The 25647-nt window shown below is 45.1% G+C and overlaps 1 protein-coding gene across 1 annotated transcript in view; it reads right to left on the reverse strand.

Moving 5' to 3' along the window:
• The window catches only part of unc5db (unc-5 netrin receptor Db), a gene marked incomplete at both ends in the record, with an annotated part of 192231 nt that overhangs the window by 46729 nt on the left and 119855 nt on the right, over positions 1-25647 (reverse strand). Inside the window, 5 exons of the mRNA XM_079222973.1 lie at positions 3061-3246; positions 5657-5689; positions 8883-9047; positions 13965-14132; positions 14870-15050. Of these exons, the coding sequence (XP_079079099.1) occupies positions 3061-3246; positions 5657-5689; positions 8883-9047; positions 13965-14132; positions 14870-15050 (733 nt within the window). The remainder of the gene's footprint in view (positions 1-3060; positions 3247-5656; positions 5690-8882; positions 9048-13964; positions 14133-14869; positions 15051-25647) is intronic.

Raw genomic sequence — 25647 nt, forward strand, 5'->3', positions numbered from 1 at the left:
CAAAGTATTGGGAAAAAAATGTATATCTGCAAAAAAATCACTTTTAAAAGATATTTTGATCATAACTATGAACATCCAGCATGATATGAGCAAGATTTCCCAAAAATGCCTCCTTGAGCGGTCACCAAGCTTTTCAAACTGTATTATGGTGTCCTAACAACAGCCCACATACTAATAACACACCTTTTTGGAAAGATTAGGACCTAATGAATCGGAATCTGCAAAAACAAAAATCATATCAGAACACAGCATGTGGGTGTTCAAAGGAGTTTAAGTCAAAAAACTGTGTCGTTCGGTTAAAGAATGTAGTTTACGTAAATACTTAAACTTAACGGTTACTTTAATTATGTTTCACACCAGATGTCTCTTCTCACAAGGGTTGAGTATTGTAGCAATTTAAATGAAGTTAAACAACCATGTGGTTACGGAGATAATATGTTGTTGTCTTCTGTCTGATAATAGGCGCAGGGGGATTTTCACACCCTGTTTTTAAAGGGTTAAGATTCCACACCAGGAATATGGCTTCAAACTAATGATAGCTAATCAATATTGATTCATCTGTTAATTATTTTTCTTGATGGATCAATTCATCATTAAGTCTGGTTCACTTTTCACTGCGATGTGCACACATCTTAAAGTAAAGTGGCAAACTGTCAGACTACATTCCTGCTTACACCATAAAGTCTCGTTCACACCACTACAGTCTGAACGCTGCACAGATCCCTCAATCAATGCAACTCGTTTCCTTCCTTCATGGCAGCACCGCCTAGTGGGCAGCATTGCAGGGCTGGGATCCGAGGGGAATGACACCTATTTCCTAAATGCATGCATACGTGGTATTCCTATGACGGTCCAAACATATTAGTGAATGTGAACGACTTCCTCCCATATTCATAAACTAGACTGCTAAACTCAAATGTGTGACGTCATCAAATAAGTGTGGAAGTGCTCCAGACAATGACTTGATGTTATAGATATAGACACAGAGCAGGGAAACGTTCTGAATACATCTACACTTTCTGTTTCTGACAAGAGTGCACGAGAATAACGCTCATTTGTATGAAAAGAAACCGACACTAAATCAGCCTCTATCGTTGTCTCCAGACGTTCATCCTGGATGACATCATGAGGATGAGACTGACTTCTCTGGTTTCTGGGGAGAGAGTAGCTCATGTTCACAAATATTGATTGACCTTTCCTCGGCCATGCAAACAACATATAAGTGGTGTTCCCCTTTAAAGTCGTATGCCTACAGCAATACTGCACCTTTTTTCCCCCCAACATATTATGTCTGCTGCTTTTGAGTCGGGGAGTTTTACAAATTGAAAGTGAAAATGTAGAAAATAGAGAAAAAAATCTCGATCAGAGTTTCCCAGAGCTGAATTATCATCTTAACTTGTCTTTTATCGTTTGACCAATCGTGCAAAACACAAACATATTCACCCTCCAGTGAAAAACACAGAGAAGAATATGTCTGTCCCTTTTACTTGACAGATGCTTTCAATGAATAATCGATGATCTAAATGTCTGCTGATCACCAACTCTATTCATAGCAGGTTTCATTTCAACATACAGTATTCATATTGTTGCTATGATTAAACGCAGCCATCTGTATTATTAATACTGTATGCTGAGATGAATCCTACATACTCAACCTGAATGAATTAGTAGATTTGGTGATGTACTCCATGATTGCACCTGCACACAACAACATGACAATATGCACTTCATGTTTCCAAACAGTCTGACAGTGACAAGGAACCTCCGGTGCAGGGGCGGTGCCTCGGTCAGACTGCAGCCGGTGGACATTACCCTTCTGCAGCTGACATCCCATCACTGCTGCATTTTCTCCCCTCCTCCGGTCGAGTAGAGAACGATCTGATTATCGCTTGAGTGTGCATCTTTAAGAACGGCGCGGCCAAAATGGAATGGCAGTGGCGAGATGAGAGAAGTTAATGAAATGTACCTCAGGTTGAATACCTTGAGGGATAGGTTTGGAATTGGGCTTCTGATTAAAAATCACTCAGAAGAAGAAGTAATGCGGAGAGACAGGGGTCAGGCCCAAAGACTCATTCGGCGCCTTTCGGCCGAGAGCCGTCCCAAAGCCTCCCCCAACTCCTCTTGGTATTATTCACGCTTTCTTTTTTCTCGTGATTATTAGGCATTATAAAGCTACTGATTTGCAATTAAACACACTTCCAGAGACGCTCCGCACCCCGCTCTACAGGAAGTGTCTACTCTCTTTCTATGTTTGTGAAAAGGACGGTTAAATGTGAACAATGCAATCACGGCAGAAGTGGGTTAATATCAAATCCCTCCAAAGCAAAGTGGGGCTGAGGAAGCGCTCCACATTCACGGAGAGGCTGATGGAAGGGAGTGATTGTGGCCGGTGGAGGGCACAGCAGGTAAGCGGGCCTATTTAAATAGGATTGATGACCTGCTGAATGTGGACCCGGATCCTACCACCTCCCAGCCCTCCCAACACATCTTCCCGACTCGACCAATTCTTGGGGCCTTGTGTGGGAGGGCCCAGTGTGGCCCGGCAGGGCTTTTCACCGAGGTGAGGATGGATGGCCCGTCGCCGCGATGGCTATCACTTGCGCTAACCCAGAAGTGTCAAAGGAACGCCTGTAGCGAGGCTGGCCGGGACAGCTGAGTCACATCAGCAACAGAAGTTATTGCTGTGCACAACACAAATTGAATTGATGTTCACTGTTCCATACCCCTCACATTTTTCCATCAGTGGTTCAGGCCAGTGTAATCTGATGGAGGAGATTGGTTGCCTGCAATGTGTGGTCCGCGGTGAGGGGGCGGAGCCACCGGAGATTGATCATCGGCTGTTTCGCAACAACAGAGAAGCAGATCTGTCAAAATAGAAGGACAGCTCCTTTCACTGATTGTGGAAGTATAAATCCTAAGCAGATGGGGAGGCTGCACGCCGCGCCGCGAGCTAACGGCATCCATCACCGGCGTGGCCCTGTCGCGGAGCGCACTGATGACGCTGCCTGTTTGGCCTTGTGGTCCCCGGCGTGGAGTCGATGGCCCTTTTCTCTCTCTTACCTTGTCTGGTGGTCTTGAAGTTGAAAGACTGGAAACCCCCGGTGAGCGCGGAGGAGTCGATGACATCCACGCCGTACTCGCTGTGGTTCTTCCTGTACAGCATGACGGCCACCACCAGGATCGCCACGGCAATGATGCCGGCTCCCAGGCCCGAGTACAGCGCCACGTCGTTGGAGCTGTCCATACCTGAAGCACAGGAGGCACATGAGAAAGGAGGGCGACCGGACATTCTCATTTAAAATTGGGGATTCAAATAATTAAAGGGGGTCTAATCAGCTGAAGCCTAACAATTCATAAGAAACTCCAGTCCGTCTTTGCCCGACTCCTGATAGAAGATTAAAGGGAACAACACAAAGTCTGTTTACTCGTGTTGGGGAGTGCTACTGTGCATATTAACAAAAGCTTTCATAAAGGCTTTGGTGGCTGAGAGATGGCTGAGCAAAGTCTGATAAATTGCCTCCTGTCAGCGTCAGCTGTGGTTGAAGACTAACTCTGAAAATGAAAAGTAATCTTCCGGGTGTGGAGTGAGCTCAGCAGACCTCTGCAGCCCACTCCTCACCTCTGCTTGACACGAGCGGCTCGACGCTTCATTAGCCACCGCGAGCAGGAAGAGAGAGTGGAACAGAGGACAATATCTATGGTTCTGCTAAATCAATTTTGAACTGTCCATCATGAGACCGACAACGTTACAGGACTGCAACGCACTTTCAAACCATCCACATCACCTCCTGAGGTTGTGTTAGATCAGCAGCCATTACGACAGCGTGTTAGGGCCGTTGTAGGTAAATAGGAATAATGATGAAGGGATCATATTCGGGGGGAAACTCATTTAGTATGTTTTACGAGAACACAATTACAAATTTTAAGACAAAAAAAAACGTGTTAATCCTGGAGATTATGAGAATAGGAGTTTTTTGTTTCTATTTCCCTGTAACTTCGCCAACATTTGTATTTATTATGTTCATAAAAGAGCATGGAAAGAACATGAAAGAACACGAGTATCTTTCATGACCTTCACCTCACTAAGAGGCTGCCGGTCAGAGAGGACTTCATACATAATCATAAGGGCTTATCTGATAACCCATTGGCAAAATAACATGGGGATAAAGTACGATGCATACTCATGTTGGCATTATATTCATAAAATATGAACATGAAAGAAGAATCGTAGACGTATCTTTCAGGACCATCTTTCCCATAATCACACTACTTTAGGGGCAACGGAATTCAGCAAAGTGTAAGGACTGACGTGAGCCTCGTCTCTTGCCACTGAATTAGTGTAGAAATATACATCATACTGCATGTATCAAGGCAGCGGGTAAAGATGGGGAAGCTTGGAGAACTGGGGAAATTAAAAATAAAGGCCTGATTCCACTGAAGTGAATAAAAGCCCACTTCACTATTAGATAATTCTCTGTATGTGAAAGTCTTCTTCTGAGATTCCTTTCAGAAACAAAGTATTTTTCTTTTGTTTTACTGTGATGAGGGCAGCATTGCCAATGAAGATTTGTTTTAATTAATGTTTGTATGTGATCCACATAAAAAAGCCTCGTCTTTGTTGTATTAATAAAGACCCAGCGAGGAGGAGATGGAAGAAAAGCAGGGGAAGACAATAATGTTATTATGTAGACATTCAAGGTCAAACACAGGCAGTAGTTACAAAGTGTTAGTCTGGCTTCGGGATGGAAATGAAAAAAGAAGAATGGGAAGTGGTAAGATGGAGCAGACCATCTGTCTCATCTCTCTATGCTACATTATGCACCAAAGATAGGCATAAACGAACATGTCCAGCCGTTACTCTAAACTGTTACACATCACATTCAAGCTGCTAACATGGAGGCCATTAGCATAACTGCCTTTAGACCCGCCGGCCTATATCCAAGAGCTAGGATGGATATCTCGGCGTGCAGGCGGTCGGCGCCCATGCGGCGCAGCCTGTGGTCACCAGTTGTTGCGAGGACGAATCAGAGGAACAATATATTTCAGAGAATTCCTCCCAGGGTGATCACTCGCCACACACCAGCTTAACACCCTCCCCATCCATTCATCCAGGCTTTCCTTAAAGCTTGCAAGTAGGCCCGACTTTTACATTAACGTGGCCCGTTAATGAAAGCGCTCAAGCAGGCACCTGACAAGCACTTAGTCTGGCCGACTGCAGCAAGTGATTGAAAACCGCCACAGGAAGGTGAGGACAGCGCCGTAAATTGGTCAAATTAGCTCGTTTGCAGCGATTACAACCCATTAATCCTCCACGACGTAGCACATGTTCCCTTGTCACAACCAATACATCTCCCCGTTTCAAAGTGAAAAGCAAAGCTGTGACGTCGCGCTTGTCATAAAAGTGGGTCGCTGACTAATGACATGAATGCGTAATGAGCACATCTTGCGGGGTTAGAACTGAAGTTGCTCAGGTCAGAGGGAACTCAGGGGGTGATTCAAAAGCTTCTGTTTCCAGACATGAATGCAAACGACTGTCGCTCCTTTAAATTTAGACGACATCATCTCTTTTCCCCCCAGAATTCAGGGCATTACATATAAGTGGCAGTCGTGGGGGCCGGTAGTCGAAGATGAAAGAAATCCACAGAGGAAGACTCACTTTGAGGTTTAACATCATGTAGCAGCTTTCGATCTGCAAAGACAGAGAGATAGAATGAGACAAAGAGGAGAGAAAGTGGTGATTAAAGTCCGAGCCTCTGTGAAGTCACTAACAAGTGTGGTCTCAGATCCGACACCTTGAGCAGGGAGAAGCTTCTCTGCTGACTGCGCTCTCTTTGGCGATACATACAGCATCCGATAATGGCCAGGCAGGCATCATTACTGTCTTCATATCTCCATAGATAAAGGTGGTGAGGGGCAAACTGCTCAAAGGCTCGGACATCCCTCTGAGTGGGCTTATGATCAAAACACACCAATGATTTATTTAGGATGCATTTAAGTCCCGCACTTTCTTTTAATGTATATTGTGAAAACTAAAATGAACATTTAAATCATATGTACATTTTTGAAGGGCTGCACAATTTGGGGACTTTTTTTTTTTTTTTCTGAGCGGTATTACATTGAAATTGTGGCTATTTTCTATTGTAATAAAACACATGCGTGTGTGCGTACTAAAATAAATTAATGATAACACACAAGCAATATTTTGAATCCAACCCAGTCACCAGAAAAAAAGTTATTATATTGTACATTTCTGCAAACATTGCAGGTCAATGTTTTTAAACCAAAAACAAGTTTTATAAATACGTGTCACATTAGGGTTGCAGAAACACACAAAACTACTTCAGGCTAGATCATAGTTTGGGCAAACATAATATATGGAAGTGCAAGAACCGAAGTAGTGTAAATAAATAACAACCGCTCTCAGCTAACTGTCTTACATAACGTTCAGCGCAAAGTCAACCATGACTTTTGGTTTCACGCGGATCACGAACAGCAGACTCCTTTGGCCCCATCTACCACAAAGACTCCACCCACCAGTCCCTTTCTCTTGTTACACGCTATAACGGCCACTCGTATACTACTCCACTCGTACACTACTCCACTCGTATACTACTCCACTCGTACACTACTCCACTCGTATACTACTCCACTCGTATACTACTCCACTCGTATACTACTCCACTGGTATATTACTCCACTCGTATATTACTCCACTCGTAGACTACTCCACTCGTATACTACTCCACTCGTACACTACTCCACTCGTATACTACTCCACTCGTATACTACTCCACTCGTATACTACTCCACTGGTATATTACTCCACTCGTATATTACTCCACTCGTATACTACTCCACTCGTATACTCCTCCACTCGTATACTACTCCACTGGTATACTACTCCACTCGTATATTACTCCACTCGTATACTACTCCACTCGTATACTCCTCCACTCGTATACTACTCCACTCGTATATTACTCCACTCGTATACTACTCCACTGGTATATTACTCCACTGGTATATTACTCCACTGGTATATTACTCCACTCGTATACTACTCCACTGGTATATTACTCCACTCGTATACTACTCCACTGGTATACTACTCCACTGGTATACTACTCCACTCGTATACTACTCCACTGGTATACTACTCCACTCGTATACTACTCCACTCGTATATTACTCCACTCGTATACTACTCCACTCGTATACTACTCCACTCGTATATTACTCCACTCGTATACTACTCCACTCGTATACTACTCCACTGGTATACTACTCCACTGGTATATTACTCCACTGGTATATTACTCCACTGGTATACTACTCCACTCGTATACTACTCCACTCGTATACTACTCCACTCGTATACTACTCCACTCGTATATTACTCCACTCGTATACTACTCCACTCGTATACTACTCCACTCGTATACTACTCCACTCGTATATTACTCCACTCGTATACTACTCCACTCGTATACTACTCCACTGGTATACTACTCCACTGGTATATTACTCCACTGGTATACTACTCCACTCGTATACTACTCCACTCGTATACTACTCCACTCGTATACTACTCCACTCGTATATTACTCCACTCGTATACTACTCCACTCGTATACTACTCCACTGGTATACTACTCCACTGGTATATTACTCCACTGGTATACTACTCCACTCGTATACTACTCCACTCGTATACTACTCCACTCGTATACTACTCCACTCGTATATTACTCCACTCGTATACTACTCCACTCGTATACTACTCCACTCGTATACTACTCCACTTGTATACTACTCAACGTTTCCGTGATTTGCAGCAACGTACAGCTTAGCGACTGTGCTGTTTAATCAGTGGAATTCATCCAAACAGCCAACTTGAGATAATCAACATGTAATGCAATGTAATCATAACATTTGAAAGTGGAGTAAATAATGTATTAGTAACAACTGCATAGTTGTCCACAATAATGACAAACTGCTGCTAGCTCACGATGTCTGACATACAACTCTAACTGTTAGCTGTGGTATATTTAAGCTGCTAAGCTAATGTTATGTTCACGCTGTGACAACAAAGATACGAAACGGTCATTTTGTCTCATGCAACAACAACAAAAACACCGGTGAGCGTAAAGTGAGGAAACTTTAACGAATTATGCCGTTTCCATTCAGCTTTTCTAATGCGATACTTGGGAATACGCATAAATATATGATTTAAACACGGCTACTGACAGGGCAAGCTAGTTCACAGATTCAGAGTGTAAACCTGAAAATGATATGCTGTGCATTACATTTTAAATAAGAGACTTGACATCTTCCCCAGCTGTCTCCTGTTTAGCTTGGTAGCCCAGATTTCAGACATTAATGTTAAGCTACTAATACAATGATGCACCTTGTGATGTAATGATTTCACTCCTTCAAATCAGTTTTGAAATACAAGTTTAAAATAAAACATTCAGCCTGATAGTGTAACCATTATTCATACTAGGGTTGACACTGCTGAGTGAAACATTCAGCATTGCATGTGCATGATCCAAACAGTGCAATGACATTTCATTCCAAACGTCAGGCGCCATTCAAGAGTGAACATCTGCACTTCGTACCCTGTGACGGATTCAGTATGACATCCAATATGTCAAGTGAGCAGCACACAGGAGAACGAGCGCCGACATTATCATGCACTGGGCATCTGTGTCAATCCACGGTGGGATTTCTTTCCAACATACATCTCCTGTTCAGACATGCTTGTGATGACTTGCCATGTCGCTGTGAGTGTATATGTGGTGGTGAGATGATAGTGATTGGGAAATGATGAGAACGCTGATGATGATGCTGATGGTGCCCAGCGGGGAGAGAAAAGGCCTTACTCTGGGTACACAGTCCATCTGTGCAGTTCTCAGTGGCCTCGCTGTTGCCTTCGCACATCCTGCCTCGGTGTCTGGGTGCGGGGGAGTTGCATTCCCGGCTGCGCAGCTTCTCACACTGGCTGCTGCACACGGTCCATTCGCTCCACTCGTCCCAGCCTCCATCAACTGCAGTGCACATGTGGACATGAGGAGATTAGCAGATACACAGCATGTTTCTGCACACACACACCAACAAGAAAGATAAGAATACATATTTGAGGAGGTACGCAAAAGCCAGGTATGCTAAATGGCAAGCTAAAGTCAGACAACAAAAAACCAACATACACAATCTCATGACATATTTTCTTTTGGCATTTTCACCTATTCAGCAGAGGACAGTGTAAACATGGGGGTCAGTGTGGGATCTAAGGTCCCCTGGCCAAAAACCAACCCAGGACGTTGTGGTTATGGCATGCACCCTAACCAGGCACCAAGATTTGATTCTGACCTCGTGACCTTTGGGGCGTGTCACATCCCCCTATCTCTCCCTCTGATTTCTACACTGTCATCTGTAAAATAAAGGCAGAACACCCAAAATATATATATAAAAAAAAACAAAAAGACTTTTAATCTTCCGCTTGTCTGCACAGAAATAGGAAGCATGCCCTGACGAGTTCATATTCTTTAAAGAAACTTGAACAAAGAATATAATCCCATTAATTACTTTTTTCAATATTGTGCTTGAGGATATTTAGTTTTTCAGCAGATTTCATAATAAAATATGATGACGGACATTCACATCTATATTAGCAAACCTGAATTTACACAAAGAACCGATCGAAAGATCCATCTCAACTTTCATATTAGTGCTATATTTACACACATTAAACATGGTAATGAGTCTTTAGTGGGCAAACACAGTATGACACAGAACCTAGGCTTGATGTGGCAGCGCAGCTAGGGAGCCATTTCCTCTCCATTAACCCCCGGGCCTGTTTATATAATTGGATTTGATACAAGTCTCTGAAACCAAGACAGCCTGGTGCATGCTAATGGCTGGGATTCCTTCACTACGCTGTCATCTGATCAAGGAAGAGCTTCTCATGCTTAGCTTAACAAATACTGGGAGACCATATGGCGCCCAAAGGATGTCTTGGCAGCAGCTGCGATGCCCATCTCATGCAGCCTGGTGGGCAGAGGAGAAGGTCATTTTCATTTGTGATGCTCCATAGGCCCGAGGTTTCTTCTCAGCTTCTCCAAATGCACAGGATGTGCTGCATGTTGCAGAGAGTTTGAGCGCAGTAGCTGGTGACCGTGTGCTCATTGTTCCCCCACGACGCGTTGCTCTGATGTGTTGATGAGGTAAACAATAGATAAAGTCTGACAATCTGTAGTGACTGCAACACTCTGAATCACTTTTAACACCTTGCAGATACTTTACAAAATCCAAGCGTCCTTTTTATTTATTTTGTATTTTTGCTGCACACTGCATTCTATATATCTAGTTTCTTAAATTGGCTCGTCAACAGATCCCTCATTAATTTGTTTCGGTGACATTTTTGCAGCTATAAGCAGACACTACTTTGTGAACCTTTTCTTTCTTGGTTCAGCTATTTCTTTCTGGTTAATTCTAATTCCAAACACACTCAAGGATTTATATAAAAAAAAAAAAAAAAGCAAACGTTAATCATGAGCTCACTATAGGTATTGTATATTGTTTGGCTTCAAGCCACTGCAGCGTCAGACTGCTCTTAGTCAGTGCATCTGCAGAAGAAACCTCACTGACTTTAAAGAGGACTGCATACAGCATTGGCCCTGTCCGGTCCTATGAGAAGTTGCGTGCATGACGCAAAGAAAAGTTGACATCCATGTCCTTAAGGGTCATGAAGCAAGTTCACTCGTGTTTCCTTTAGCCCCGCCTCCAAGCTCTTGGGTCCATTCAGATGAACAGAGGAAGGATTTGGCTCTGCATAGGTAACGTACGTACAGAACTTAAGTCTCGCAGCAACCGTCCTCATTATAATTACATTGAGTATTAAACTTACGTACATCACACATTATATAACCGATGCGTGATCTTTGTATGAGTTTTGTATGAATTCACAACGTTTACCATGGGTTTAAAACTGCGACTGCGTCTGTCTGTGAATGAGAAGGCCGTTAAATGACACGCTGACAGCTTCAAATGCCTGACGTGATACATTTAGCCGATACACCCGGGATCCAGACATCACTTAACGGGCGTCTGTGTCGATGTCATGGACACGTACCAGGCTGGTCTCATCCAGCATTCGCAGTTACATCTACGATAAATAATGCTCCGGGATCTATAGAAATCACATTAAATAATGTTGTGTGTAATCCACATAATCAGGAACGAGGACGTTTATGGACAGAATAAGCCCACACAGGACGGGGAGGTGGATGGGTCCTACAAAAAAAAACTAGAGAGCTTCCCATGTGAAACGAGAAGTCAATGTTCATTTCGGGCTCATTTCAACCCAAATGACAATCTTTTCCTCAACCAAACTAAGTCGTGTTGTTGTATGTAACTTTTGTATTTGGATATGTTGCACAGATACGGGACAACACAGCACGGGATCTATCTGCATTGACTGGGTTTTAATTCCCTCTCCACCTCAGTCTCTCTTCTCTCTCTGCAGCCTCGGACGTCATCGTGCTCCGCCTGCACCCAGACCATCATTAAGGCGATGCTCTGGGCTGGCTTGACAGAACTGGACGGGCTTGTCAGTCAGCAACTCAGACAGCTGTGCTTCACTCCCATCTGCATCCCCTTCCTCCCACAAAGACACGGATCTCCCTGCATGTTACTTCAGTCTGTGAGGCCATTCTTATTCCTCTTTTTTTGCAATGGATTGTTTGTGTGAACTCCAAACACAATTTGTGTTAGACACACATTTGTTTAGTTTCAGACCAGAAGGCAGAAAGTGAGTTTTAAAAGGCGTTACGGCCCCTGAAAGAGCAAAAGCTGAGTCACTGCTATCGATCGGTCACCTCATCAGACTCATTCCTCCACAGAAACCCAAGGAGGCTGACACTGTCATTTTCTGTGCCACCTTCATAAAAAGATGAATGTCGCTGGCGATTATAACTAGAAACTGTGTATGTGCGCATAAATATAAAGCGTGGGTGAAAACGTGAGACGAGTCAAATATAACCCAATGACACTCACTCACCCTTATTGATTACATTAATGCAAGTTATGGTTTAGCGCTAAAGCTAAGAGAGACTTTTTCAAAAGGGAATCATGGGATGGACAGGAGTACATTGTAGTGCAGCAACTTTCTGAGTTACAAAATAAATTGAATTAAATTGAGTGGAACTTTGAATGCAATACGGGTCTTGGATCCGGCTGATGCCAGTAAACTAGACCCCACTGTCGGTCCCCATCTGCACCTTGGCAGTCTGAAGCCTCGCAAACTGAACAGATTGGCACGAGGCGGGCTCATTGCACGGCCTGGACCCCTTCTGAACCAGGACAATACGTGGAGCATGTGTGTGCAGGAGGTGCGACACTGCACTGGGGACTGACGGTCTACATGGAGCCCGACATGTGCAGAGGTGACAAGGCATGCCACCTCATTATACACCTGGAACACATGTTCACTTCACACATGCTCATAATGCGGATAGACATGAGCGGTGTTCACTCAAGCTGGAAACTATGTGTCAATAAGAAAGACTGCTAAATACAACGTTTACCACTTTTCCCTACAGCCTTACCTCCTCTGTTGTCTTCCCTACCTCCTACTCTGCCACCTCCCAGGCCGAGCCTCTGCGTATTCTCCCGCTACCGGCTGATTAGGCTGCAACACTCACACTGGATGATAAGGCCCACATTTCATTGGACCATCTGTGATTTGTTTATTGAACCTTTCTTTCTGCCATAGCTCCACAGAGAAAAAGTTCAAATATGACAAAAGCATACATTTAAATATAACTGGTGCAATGTCTCTCTTTAAATTATTTATCTGCAAAACAGCTTCTTTTTAGCCCTTCATTGGTTCCTTTTATTGGTTCCAGCAGACTCCTATTCTCTTCCCTGTGAAACCGATTGCGCAATTGAATGTACAGAGTAGAGAAAATGTCTTTATTTCTGTCAGATAGGACCCATTTACTATATATATATATATATATATATATATATGTGGGACGTATCTGATTTTGCTTGTTTAGATCGCTCAGATTTTATATTTAGGTCAACATACATGTTTTAGGCATAAATAATCTTCATCAATGTAGAGAAGTAAAGCTAAAGGAAGCTAAATTACTTTCATCCGCAACTAATTTGCATTGGCAAAGAACACAATGGTAAAAGCTAGCGTAGGAGAGAGGACGTTCCTGGTCATGTGTATCCACAATAGCAGGGCGACACTAGCAAAGGGGAAGTTGTTCCTACTACCAACATGACCAATCAGACCAATAATACTGTTAAAGTCCCTAAAGGAATGCAGAACTGCTGGTATGTTGATGGCCTGCATGTATACACACTCTCACTACCAGAGAACCTTTACCTCACTGAGAATCCTCTAGTCACTTCTTCACTACATCACACGGTGCTCTGAGTCATATCGTCTCTCTCACGGCAGCTTCCTCCTTTTGTATTACCTCCCATTCAGTTCAGCCCTCTCTTTCTCTCTCTCTCTCTCTCGCCCCATCAGCACCGCGGTACAGGGATGTTGTCAGGTCACTATGTATCTGTCCCTTGCAATCCTTATAATTGGTTGTCTGTAATGCTAAAGAGGAAGGGACTTCGGTTCATTCAAGTCGCTGCCGCTGTGTTTCAGCAGCGGATGAATGTCACATGTTAATTCGGGTGGCATGCTGTGCGCTGAAAAAAGAGCTGCAATTTATCTGAAAACAAATGGGAAAAGGGAAACTGTGCTCAGAGCATGCATAATTACTAGCCTGTCATCCACACATATCATTAGTTAATGAAATGTGAACATTTACATGTCAGCGGAATCATTCTGAGCCACGCATTAGCAACCTTTGACAACGAGAGAAAAGCGACTTCTCAATCTGCACCAACTCTGTAAAGTTGTGCGTGAGTGTTGTTGTGTTTCCGTGAGTGAAACTGACTTGGGCAGAGTGCGTTGCAGGTGATCTTCTGCACAGACATGCCCTCGCAGAAGGCCCCGCCGTTGAGAGGCGCCGGGTTCGTACAGGTCCGAGATCGCTTCTGGACACCCCGCCCACACGGCACATTGCAGGGCGACCACTCCGTCCACAGGGACCAGCCGCCGTTCACTGGAGGGAGGTCAACAAAGTTAGAGCGAGGAGAGGCAACACAACATCTTTATTACGTCTTCCCAAGAAGTCCGGCGTAGTGAAATACTGGAACAAGCCCCGGGGTTAATCATGATTATGCAGTCCCCGAGGCACTGCGAGGCTGGAGCAGATGGAGCACGGCACATTCATCGTGGTGGATATATACGGCTCCGCTTCCTTAATTGGCAATCCAGTGTTTCTAGCTCTTGGATTAAGATAGAGACGTAGAACTGTACCAAAGCAAAGAAAAACGCCCTTAAACGGAATTGCCATTTTCTAAAGGCGACACTGACTCATACTGGCCGACAGGTTGAAGGCGACCACTTAGTGCTCTGACTGGAGCGGTTCACCCGCTGATCTCTCCGGCTAACGCAAAGCTGAATGTTCAGCAGCGCCTTCAAAGCCGGGGAACCTGCATCACCGAAGGGCCTCTGGCGAATAAATACTTAATAAGCAACACTCCTTTTAAATGAGATTAAGACACAGTGGCTTATTTCCTTCAATAAAGTACACATTGATTTTAAATGAGAGGCAGTAAATCTTTGAATAATACATTTCATGGAAATAAAGAGGAAACATAGCTCCTCAGTGGGGACACGGAGATGGGTGTCTTAATCACTTGTGTAGGGACGCAGGAAGGCAAACAAATTGATCTGAAGTGGTGTGTAAACAGCGCGTGGGAACAGGAAATGAGAGCGGCCGGGGGGGCGGCGTACCAAAGACGATCACAGTGGCCGTGGCGCTGCGTCTCTTAGCCACGATGTTGCTGGCCAGACAGGTGTAGTTGCCCGAGTCGGACAGCCGCGCCTCGTTGATGATGAGATTGTGGTCGGCGCGGGTGTCAATGTTGTCGTCGGTCAGGGAACTCAGCAGCTCTTCGTTTTTCAGCCATTCCACCTGTACACAATAAAGGGAAGATATATGACTTTAAATACAGCTAATATCAGCCTTTTCTGTCTGTATTTGCCTTTGTACCCCTACATCTACTGGCACAATGAGAGGAAGGAAGTGGTCAAGTCTAGGACTCTTGCCTGATTTGATTGGCTGCCTTGGCCAAGTGTTTACATTAAGCGGTGTGACTCCATGCCTTTGCACTGAAAGGTTTCTGATATTTTACCTTTTAATGCGCATCTAAAGAAAACAAGATAAAGACAAGATGCAGCGCACCAGGACCGGACAATGCTTCTGCTGGCGACTTGTTTCTCCGTGTGATCGGGCCCTGAAAGGATCATTTGTGTTCTTTACAACTTGGGTCTTCTGTTTGTACTTTTGGCCATCATCCTTTGGAACTGATGACCTCAGGGAACAATGTGACTTCGACCGGACAACAGACACATGAAGAGACGGTCGCAAAGCCACAATTAAAGCCAGATTACAGAAAGCACTCATTTGGAGGTGAGGTCGTACAAGTGAGCACACATACAATGTTGACAAAAGTAGTGAGCAATGTCGGGCATCATTTTCCCTTTCTCTTACTAATAGGTTTGGCTAACTGTCTGACGTCTGTGTTTCAGAAGGTTGTCTCACAGGTGAAGCGTGTGAAGTGTACCCACAGCAATAAAACTGTAATAATTACGTTTATACCCTCTATAGCCGCTTAGGGACTCCACTCTTAACTCTACGGGAGATGGGCTGAATTCTGACATGACTTACGCTTATCGGTGATTTAAATCCCATCTGGAGAAAGTATATGGGCAGTAAGTCCAGCTGTAGTGTTTCACCCACACACGCTAAACAACTACAGCTGCTCTTACGCAATCACCATCCTTGATCTTAAAGTAGTTTAGTTTAGAGTAGTTTACCTTTTAATCAAACAACTTCATCAACTGGACTATTAGATTAGATTAGATTCAATTATTGTCATAGTACATACTTTTTACATACATACATGAAATGTATTCTCTGCATTTGGCCCATCCTTAGTATTAAGGAGCAGTGGGCAGCCCTGATCGGCGCCCGGGAAGCAACTTAGGGTTGGGTTGGGTGTCTTGCTCAGGGACACTTCGACATGTGACCCATGGGGATGCTGGGGTTCGAGCCGGCGACCCTGTGGTTGCAGGACGACCACTCATCCCCATGTCAACAGGTACTGGGATTGTCTTTCCTGCTGAAAACCCACGTATATTAAATATATTACATTTTTATTTTAAACATAAATGTGGAACCTGTTATCTTGCATACAATTTATTTATGGTATCTTCTTTTCAAATAATATTGCAGCTGGGGAATGAATAGGTTCTAGGTCAGGTCCAGTCTAGTCTCCTGAACTGGTACGGGTCCAGTCTAGTCTCCTGAACTGGTGCAGGTCTAGTCTAGTCTCCTGAACTGGTACGAGTCCAGTCTAGTCTCCTGAACTGGTACAGGTCTAGTCTCCTTAACTGGTGCAGGTCCAGGCTAGTCTCCTGAACTGGTGCAGGTCCAGGCTAGTCTCCTGAACTGGTGCAGGTCCAGTCTAGTCTCCTGAACTGGTACAGGTCTAGTCTCCTGAACTGGTGCAGGTCCAGGCTAGTCTCCTGAACTGGTACAGTTCCAGTCTCGTGAACTGGTACAGGTCCAAGCTAGTCTCCTTAACTGGTGCAGGTCCAGCCTAGTCTCCTTAACTGGTGCAGGTCCAGGCTAGTCTCCTGAACTGGTGCAGGTCCAGTCTAGTCTCGTGAACTGGTACAGGTCCAGTCTCGTGAACTGGTACAGGTCCAAGCTAGTTTCCTGAACTGGTGCAGGTCCAGTCCAGTTTTGTGAACTGGTACAGGTCCAGGCTAGTCTCCTGAACTGGTGCAGGTCCAGTCTAGTCTCCTGAACTGGTGCAGGTCCAGGCTAGTCTCCTGAACTGGTGCAGGTCCAGTCTAGTCTCCTGAACTGGTGCAGGTCCAGGCTAGTCTCCTTAACTGGTGCAGGTCCAGTCCAGTCTTGTGAACTGGTGCAGGTCCAGGCTAGTTTCCTTAACTGGTACAGGTCCAGTCTAGTCTCGTGAACTGGTACAGGTCCAGTCTCGTGAACTGGTACAGGTCCAAGCTAGTCTCCTTAACTGGTGCAGGTCCAGCCTAGTCTCCTTAACTGGTGCAGGTCCAGGCTAGTCTCCTGAACTGGTGCAGGTCCAGTCTAGTCTCGTGAACTGGTACAGGTCCAGTCTTGTGAACTGGTACAGGTCCAAGCTAGTTTCCTGAACTGGTGCAGGTCCAGTCCAGTTTTGTGAACTGGCACAGGTCCAGGCTAGTCTCCTGAACTGGTGCAGGTCCAGACTAGTCTCCTGAACTGGTGCAGGTCCAGGCTAGTCTCCTGAACTGGTGCAGGTCCAGTCTAGTCTCCTGAACTGGTGCAGGTCCAGGCTAGTCTCCTTAACTGGTGCAGGTCTAGTCCAGTCTTGTGAACTGGTGCAGGTCCAGGCTAGTTTCCTTAACTGGTACAGGTCCAGTCTAGTCTCGTGAACTGGTACAGGTCCAGTCTCGTGAACTGGTACAGGTCCAAGCTAGTCTCCTTAACTGGTGCAGGTCCAGTCTAGTCTCCTTAACTGGTGCAGGTCCAGTCTAGTCTCCTTAACTGGTGCAGGTCCAGTCTAGTCTCCTTAACTGGTGCAGGTCCAGTCTTGTCTCGTGAACTGGTGCAGGTCCAGTCTAGTCTCCTTAACTGGTGCAGGTCCAGGCTAGTCTCCTGAACTGGTACAGGTCCAGTCTAGTGAACTGGTACAGGTCCAGGCTAGTCTCGTGAACTGGTGCAGGTCCAGTCTAGTGAACTGGTACAGGTCCAGTCTAGTCTCGTGAACTGGTGCAGGTCCAGTCTAGTCTCCTGAACTGGTGCAGGTCCAGTCTAGTCTCCTGAACTGGTCCCAGCTTGAGAGGCTCCTGTGTGTCGCTGAACGTGTGCATCTTGACTTTCAAAGATAACATATTTTGCATCCATTTATCCATTCGCTACAATATGGATAATATAATATATTTCCCCACACCCCCCTTTTTTTCCACAAATTGAAATGTCTTTAAATACTAAAGACATTTCACTGTGTGGAACAAGTGACAGTGGGCTGCTAGAATACGTTTAGAAACGATCTGCCCCACAAACTATTTGCAGTAAAGCTAATGTGAGAGATTTATCGTGCTGGATCTTTGGCTTGACTTTGCTTAGTTTAGTCAGTCACGGTTACTGCTAAATCACCGCAACTTCATCATCATCATCATCATCATCATCATCATCATCATCGCCATCGCAGCCTTTGGTTGCTTAGTAGCAGCAGGCGTTTCTAGATAGAACATGTGAACGGCCCCTTACACCGTCAAAGGAAGCACTTTAACCAATTACCAGTGACAGAGAGAAAAACTAATTATAAATTATAAACTTAGTGACACTTTACTGCTTCTACCCTGGTAAGGGCGCTGCATCACTGCGCTTGCAAATTACATTCATAGTGTGGCAGAATGACCCGGGCTGATGGATTTATGGAAGGAAGTGCACAGGCAACCTTTATAATAAACAACACTCAGGCTGGATGCAAATAGGAAGCGCCTGTGGGCATGCAAGCTCTGGGTAAATAGAAATGACACACAAACCCCAGGGATGATATATTGCAGGTATATATTGACACAAATAAAAATGATAATGAACATCATAACACAGTAATCACTTCTCACAGTCTACATTTCTTCACACCTATTGGAGTCATTTGTACCACTGTTAGCAGGAGTTGGAATTTGTCATTTTCGGAGGAGAGAGGAGTACAGTACAGTTACGGCGGCACAGGCCCATATTTTTCCCGATATTTTTCCTTGAAGAAAAACTTGGAAGCCCTTCTTCTTCAAAGGCTCCCAGATTGTTCCCCACAATTAAAAGACAGCCTTTGGGCGCGGGTTTTCCATCAGAAGGTAAAGCGCAGAGCATCGTTGATAGATAAGAACACAGAGACGGAGGACTGGGGGACAGAGTCTAATTCCTCATGATTAAAGTCATCCGTCACTGAAGCCCGACTCTTTATGTATTTATTTCAATTCTAGCCTGGAAAATGTGTGACTTGAAAGAGGCGATTAATGCGTGGCCCTCATGATGTTTGGGTCCACGCTGCACATTATCTGTCTGTCTGCCTGAAGGTAATGATGAAAAGATTCACCGAGCAGAAGGGAAGAGGGACCGAGGAAGGGAGGAGGGAGGCGGCGGGAGGGAGGGAGAAAATAAAATATGAAGGGACAAATACAAATTAGCCTGGCAAGTGTGTGGCGGAGGATGTGCGAAATTAATTGCCTAATTGGCACATTTGTTTCAATTACGATGCGGTCGTCAGTGTCAGCCTTGACGGAAGGCTTTCCAGCCCCCTACCCCCACCTCAAGGCTTCCTCCTCCCTGTGACTTCATTACCTCGACCGCCCCTGAAGGTCACCTCCTCCAGCCCTGCCCAGCAGCCCTCTCCTCCCCTTAAGCCCACACACACACACCGCTCATTCAGATGACATTTGCTGATGATTAGATGCTGAGCAACGTGGCGCGATGAGGGGGCAATTAGAGGACAGAGGAGCGACGTAACGGGTGACACGGCAGCCGTCATGAAGACTTATGAGAGGAGAGCGCTGATCAAGATCCTCGCCAGCTGACGCATCTTTGGCCCGTGCCTCACAGCCCCACAGCCCCACCCCTGGGTCCAACGGTCACTGGATGTCAAGGTGACGCAGTACGAACGATGCGATTCAGCGCTACGAGGAGACAAATCCGTCTGCTGAGTCACGCTCAGGTGTCACGATTTAGCACGATCGCCTCCCCTTCGGGGCGATTCTCAGCTTCCTGTGGGGAAGCCGGCGGAACTTTTTAATTGCCGGGTATATCTCGTCAGCCCAATTACACGGATTAAACGCCTCCGTCAGACGCGCCCCCCGGGACCAATGGGGGGACGCCGGCGGGAGCCGCTGAGCAGCATATCTGAAGCTATACCCACCCTGCACCCAATCAACAGCACGCGTAAGGAAAGGCCCGATCACTGCCCCCACACACACACACACACACACACTTTGAACTCAGCAGGGCTCGGTGTGTGTTCATAGGAACGACGAGCCCGGGAGCAGGAGGGAGCTACGTACATAACGCTCCAGAGGTTAATCAGAAAAGATACGGAGACAACACAAAGTGGGCCTGCGTGGACCAGCCGCCTCCCCCGTCGCTTCCTAAATGCCACGCTCTCCTCCCCTCCGAGCCGCGTGGCGTGGCATTACCATTCCACCCCGATCCGTCTTATCTAAAGGAAATAAATAGAGGGGGCTCCCGGCGTGGGGCGGGGGTTTAGGGGTGTAATTACTTGGCTGGGTAATGAAACTCATTATCTGCTCTGCAGGAGACTCGCTCTGACCTGCGAGAAAAAGAAGCAAGGGACGCTCGGCGGCGGGACCAGAGAGTAGAGACGAGTGCAGAGGAGGCCAGGGGAAGGATGGAGTTAAACGCAAGCTTTTTTTTTGGAAAAGCATCGCGGTGTCTTTGTGGAGCTCAACAGAGAACAGCTTGTATCACAGTGCAGAAGCATTTAGTTTATTCCCCTTTGTGCCGTAGCCCGAGCTGTCTACCTGAGCTACTGGAGATCAAGGGGATTCATCTTGGATTAAAGGCTTTCGTTCAGGGAAGTTGAAATTGGCTTCCAGTTTGGCTGTTCATTTCACACTTTCTCTCAGAGTAACCTCTCAAACGAAACTCATTATATAGGGTTATCATGGACTCCTTTCTGGCTGGGTTAAAAGATCTGCTCTGCATTCACATTCCCTGATATCTGTGAAGTGGAAGTGGGGGATTGGTTTTGGATCGGGAGAACCCAAGCCAAATTACAAATAAGACGGTTCTAAGTTCTATTCACCGTGGGCAAATTACAGTCTCGCTTTGGATACCATGTAAGAAGGTATTTTCGTAGCATTGAGGATTTGCCTATTGCAATTTCGTTCCCAACCATGACTCACACACCCTACATCTTAACAAACAGGAAAAACTCTTAAATCGCATAAAAGATGAAGCTGGATTCAGTTTGCTTGAAGATGTTACAGATAGGAAAAGCTAAAAAAAAAGAAGTAAAATTTAACTTTTTTTCTGGAAAAGTGAAAAATACTAATATTTTTTCAATGAACTATTAAGTACATTCATCTATCCCTCTTACCTGTACAGTGCAATACAATGCCATAAAGTGTACTTTTATGATGGCTATAATGTTCTGTTTCTGAAGTCGTAAAGGTGTTAATTATGTTTTAGCACTGAGGTCATAGTTTATGACGGTGCTAGACTGTATTATAATGGGACCTGTTTCTAATATTCTGCATGTGAAAAGAGAGGAGAAACAATAGCAACACCTCTCAATGTGTATCGTAATGTTGTCCAACACTATGGTCGCAGTAATTGACAAATAATTGAAGTTATACATTTCTGAACTCAATGGGGAACGAGGATGCTATGACAAGGCTGAACAGCATCACGGCTGTTCCTAAATAAGTGATCATTGGGTGTATGATCACCTTATGAAGGGTTAACTTTAGCGTTTATTTGAAGCTGCAGTTCTGTTCAACAGCTCTCACTCCCAAGGAGGGAGGTGGACGGTGTGGGCCGAACCAAGACTTGTGTTGCTCAAACCTACCCAAGTAGTTTGGTGGCCCAAACCAAATAATACTTCAACACTGTGTAAACCTACGAGAGAAGTTTATTTTGAAAAGACACTGTGGGCAGAAACGTGTATGTTTGCTGTCAACACCAAAGTTTATTTTGAAAAGACGCTATTCGTGCAATGAGCGGAAACTGACTGAAGAGAAACAACGCGAGAGGGGAACCGGTATCTGAACTGTTGGGAGTGAGAACGGGTAGATTTTATAAATAGACCAGTAACTCAAGCTAGTCACGCAAGCCAGACGGATGCAACTATCTTCCCCAGCTGGTTGCTCGATGTGGTGCTGGGCTGCTAGTTTACAGACTTCACGTCACTGAGCTCCTCTTTCCTCCTCGCTCTCCTTCTGGAGGAATTCATGTCTCTTCAAAGTACATTACTGACTCTACTTCTTCAGGAGCCTCTGTGCTTCCTCTCCTCAAGTTTCCATGGATCATGGCTGTCTGGAGCCGGTCCTGTCTCCTGTCTCCTACATCCTGTCTCCTACCTCCTACCTCCTGTCTCCTACCTCCTGTCTCCTACCTCCTGTCTCCTGCCTCCTGCCTCCTCCCTCCTGCCTCCTACCTCCTACCTCCTGTCTCCTGCCTCCTGCCATGGCCCTGCTGATGCCCCTCCTCTCTCCCTCCTTCTGCTTCATGGATCGTGGTTATCTGGATCGTGGACCATGCCTACTACTCATTATATGAATCATTTCTGTCATATTCATGTAATGTGCTGTAACTCTGTTTCGTTGTTCATTCTGGTCACATGACATCTATTGCTTCTGTCCATCCGGGGAGAGGGATCCTCCTCTGTTGCTCTCCTGAAGGCTTCTTCCCTGTTTTCCCTGTGAAAGGGTTTTTCCTGATCCGATGTGAGGTCCCGGGACAGGATGTTATGTGTACAGATTGTAAAGCCCTCTGAGACAAATTTGTATTTGTGATTTTGGGCTATATAAAATAAACTGAACTGAATTGTTTGCTCAGCGTGGAAATAGAGTGGTAGAGCGGGTTGACCACCTTTCACATTTCCCGGCAACAAAATAACTTTGCTAGGATTAGGAAAAGAATGTGGTGAGGGTTCAACTTTAGTTTTCACAGAGGACACAAACAATGGTCTCCTGGGTGTCCTTCCACCTGACTTCCTTAGCAGTACACATGATAGTGTAGTAATATAGATGTATACTTGCTCACTGTGGTGACTTCAGCACTAAAGCTCAGTCAGTAGTTGAACGACTGCAATGAAGCTTCGCTCCTTATTTCCCTTTCACCCTGTGACATTACTGATTCTATGTTGCAGAAGATATCTGGAGCGGTGGCTTCCTGCACTTCAGGGAGACAGCTAAAGGGGTGAGCAGCTTCTCCTGTCTTTTCCTCACTGATCGAAAACAACAACAACAACAACAACAACTCTCATAGAACAAACCTGTCAGTCATGCTGAGACATCGTCCAGTGAGTTTCGTTTTTCTGGGATGTAGAATTGCTTAGTGACCTCTACTGTCATGGAAAGGTGTTGTGGTGTTCTACAGCGTGGGCATCATTTGCACAATTCATATACAGTATAAGTCATTTTAAGCCCTGGCTGAGAGCCGTGTGGAGGTTTTATATCTGCTCTGACATGTGAATTTAGCATCTTTAAAGAAAACAAAAGAGTTAACGGAAACACACCTAACTGTTTCTCCACCAACAGAATATTAATTGGGTTTGATTGTCCCATTTTGGTCAATCAAGCCAACCATGGTCCAGCATGCACCTCACAGTGTGTGACACGTGGTACGCTCACTGAGAATGGACTTGAGAAGAAGGTGGATTTGCCCATGAGGAATAGAGTACATGAAGTTTAATTACTCAACTTGTTTTGGGTGGAAACACCATATTAGACACACATTGTGTTTCAAAGCTGACTATTAAACATGTATTGAAAAACTAATTATAAAAACATTTCTGGAGGATATATTTCAACTTGGACCCTGTTTTCCTCGCTGACAAATGGTGACAACAATCTTCTTTAATTGGTCCATTTTAGAGCAAGTGCGCTACAGAATGCTTTTCTGTACAAAAGCATGATAACTTCATTCTAGAAGCTGTAATCTAGTGAGGTTATATTTGAATGTGAAGAATAGTGACAGGTTGAATAGTGATGTCCCACAGCAAGGGTGTAGGTTTGGTTTCAGAACACAATGACGTATGTATAAAGCACGGATCATGACAAATTGTTTAAACGTATTGGTTTAATTCACACACCCTGTAGGCCTAGATGTAAAGGCTAAACCACAGTATCCTGAACACATCCATTGGAATAGAATGGTACGAACAATAATAACAAGTATACATTTTCACTATATACAATCAATCATGAACCAACTTTCTTTTTTTGGCCTGAACAAGTCCTTCAAGGACTCGTTTGCGCTTCTTAGCCATGTGTCTTTTCATTGCAGTCTTTTCTGCCTCGACCTCCTGCTTCCTTTTGTCTGCAGCAGTTGATGTTGTGGGCTGACAGTCAAGCACCATCCTCCTCTCTCTGGCTATGCGCAACTTTATTTGTCTCTGGCCCTTGTCCCTTGTCCCTGCTGTACTGATGTTGCTACAGAGCTTCCTGTCGACTGCCCCGTACTTCACGTCTTCCCTGCTGAACATCTCTACAGCACTCTGCTGTCTGGACTGCAAAGTGTACTTTACCATCTGGATGGCAGAGAATGTAGAAATGCTCATAGATGTGGATCTAGGGTCGATGTCATCCCCTATCAGGTTGAACGACGCCTCCACCAAGGGACCGTGAAATATCGAAAAGGCTGATTTTACAGCCTGGCACAGGCCTGGATATTTCCCAGAAGAAAAGACAGGGGACCACCATGTAACCATATCTTCTCCCTCTTTAAAGGTGGGCAGGGTTTGGTCCACGTTGTACTGCAGGATCTCCTGGTGCGTGTCAGCAGTAGGCGGCAGCAGGTGTGACATCATGCGAGTCAGCTTCTTCAGTTCCATCTCAGTCTTGGAGTGCCCTCTCACAACAGGACCCAAGGCAGACAAGCACAGGCACAGGTATTTGACACACGTACTGTATGCCGTGGATACCTTCTGTAAGAATGGCTTCAGCAGCTGAAACAGAGATCAACAACAGTTAGCACACATACACTACTGTACATGTAATCATACAAGCCTGGCTGATGTTCCAAACTATCATTCTAATCACAGTATTTTAAAGTACTCACAGGGTGTTGTGGATATGCCACCCTGAATTGATCAGCCTCCCGTCCCACATACATCTCTCTCAGAGGTAGCAGCTTATGATCCAAGTCCAGAGTGGCCAGAGCTTTGGGCATCGAGTTCAGATGTTCTGATTTTACGAAACATGCAAGAAAGTTGGTAAAGACTTGCAGTTGCTTGTCATGTAATTTATGGACCAGTGTCTGACTGCCCTGTGAAGAAAATAACATGAAGTTGTGGTTTAATTAACACACATGCACATGAGAAATGCATACAGATGTTAACTCAGGGTGTTGGCGGGTATCACAGTTATATTTATAGTTAAGATCTGTGTAGCAGTAATTTGTGATCTTTGGAAAACAATTTTTACCTGGAACACCATGACATACTCATTCAAGATTGGCAGCACTCCTGTGTAAACACTGAGGTGCAGCTCAGTTGTGGTGGCTTCATGCCACACCTTCTGAACCATCCTCCTCTTCCGCTCTTTTCCCAGCTGTGTCATTCCTGGAAAAATCAAGGGCTCAATTAAAAACAAAATGCAAATGCTAAAAACTAATTTGGTTAGCATAGTCCATGTAGGCAATAACAGAACCAAGGAGAAACAACTGTGATGAGTTACCTTTTTTGCTGAGGTCCTCATGAAAGGACCGAATCTCTGCCTGTGCCCTTTCACTGACGCTGTAATCAGCAAACAGCTGCTTC

The sequence above is a fragment of the Taurulus bubalis genome (genome assembly GCF_910589615.1).
Source record: "Taurulus bubalis genome assembly, chromosome: 8".
Classification (NCBI taxonomy): Eukaryota; Metazoa; Chordata; class Actinopteri; order Perciformes; family Cottidae; genus Taurulus; species Taurulus bubalis.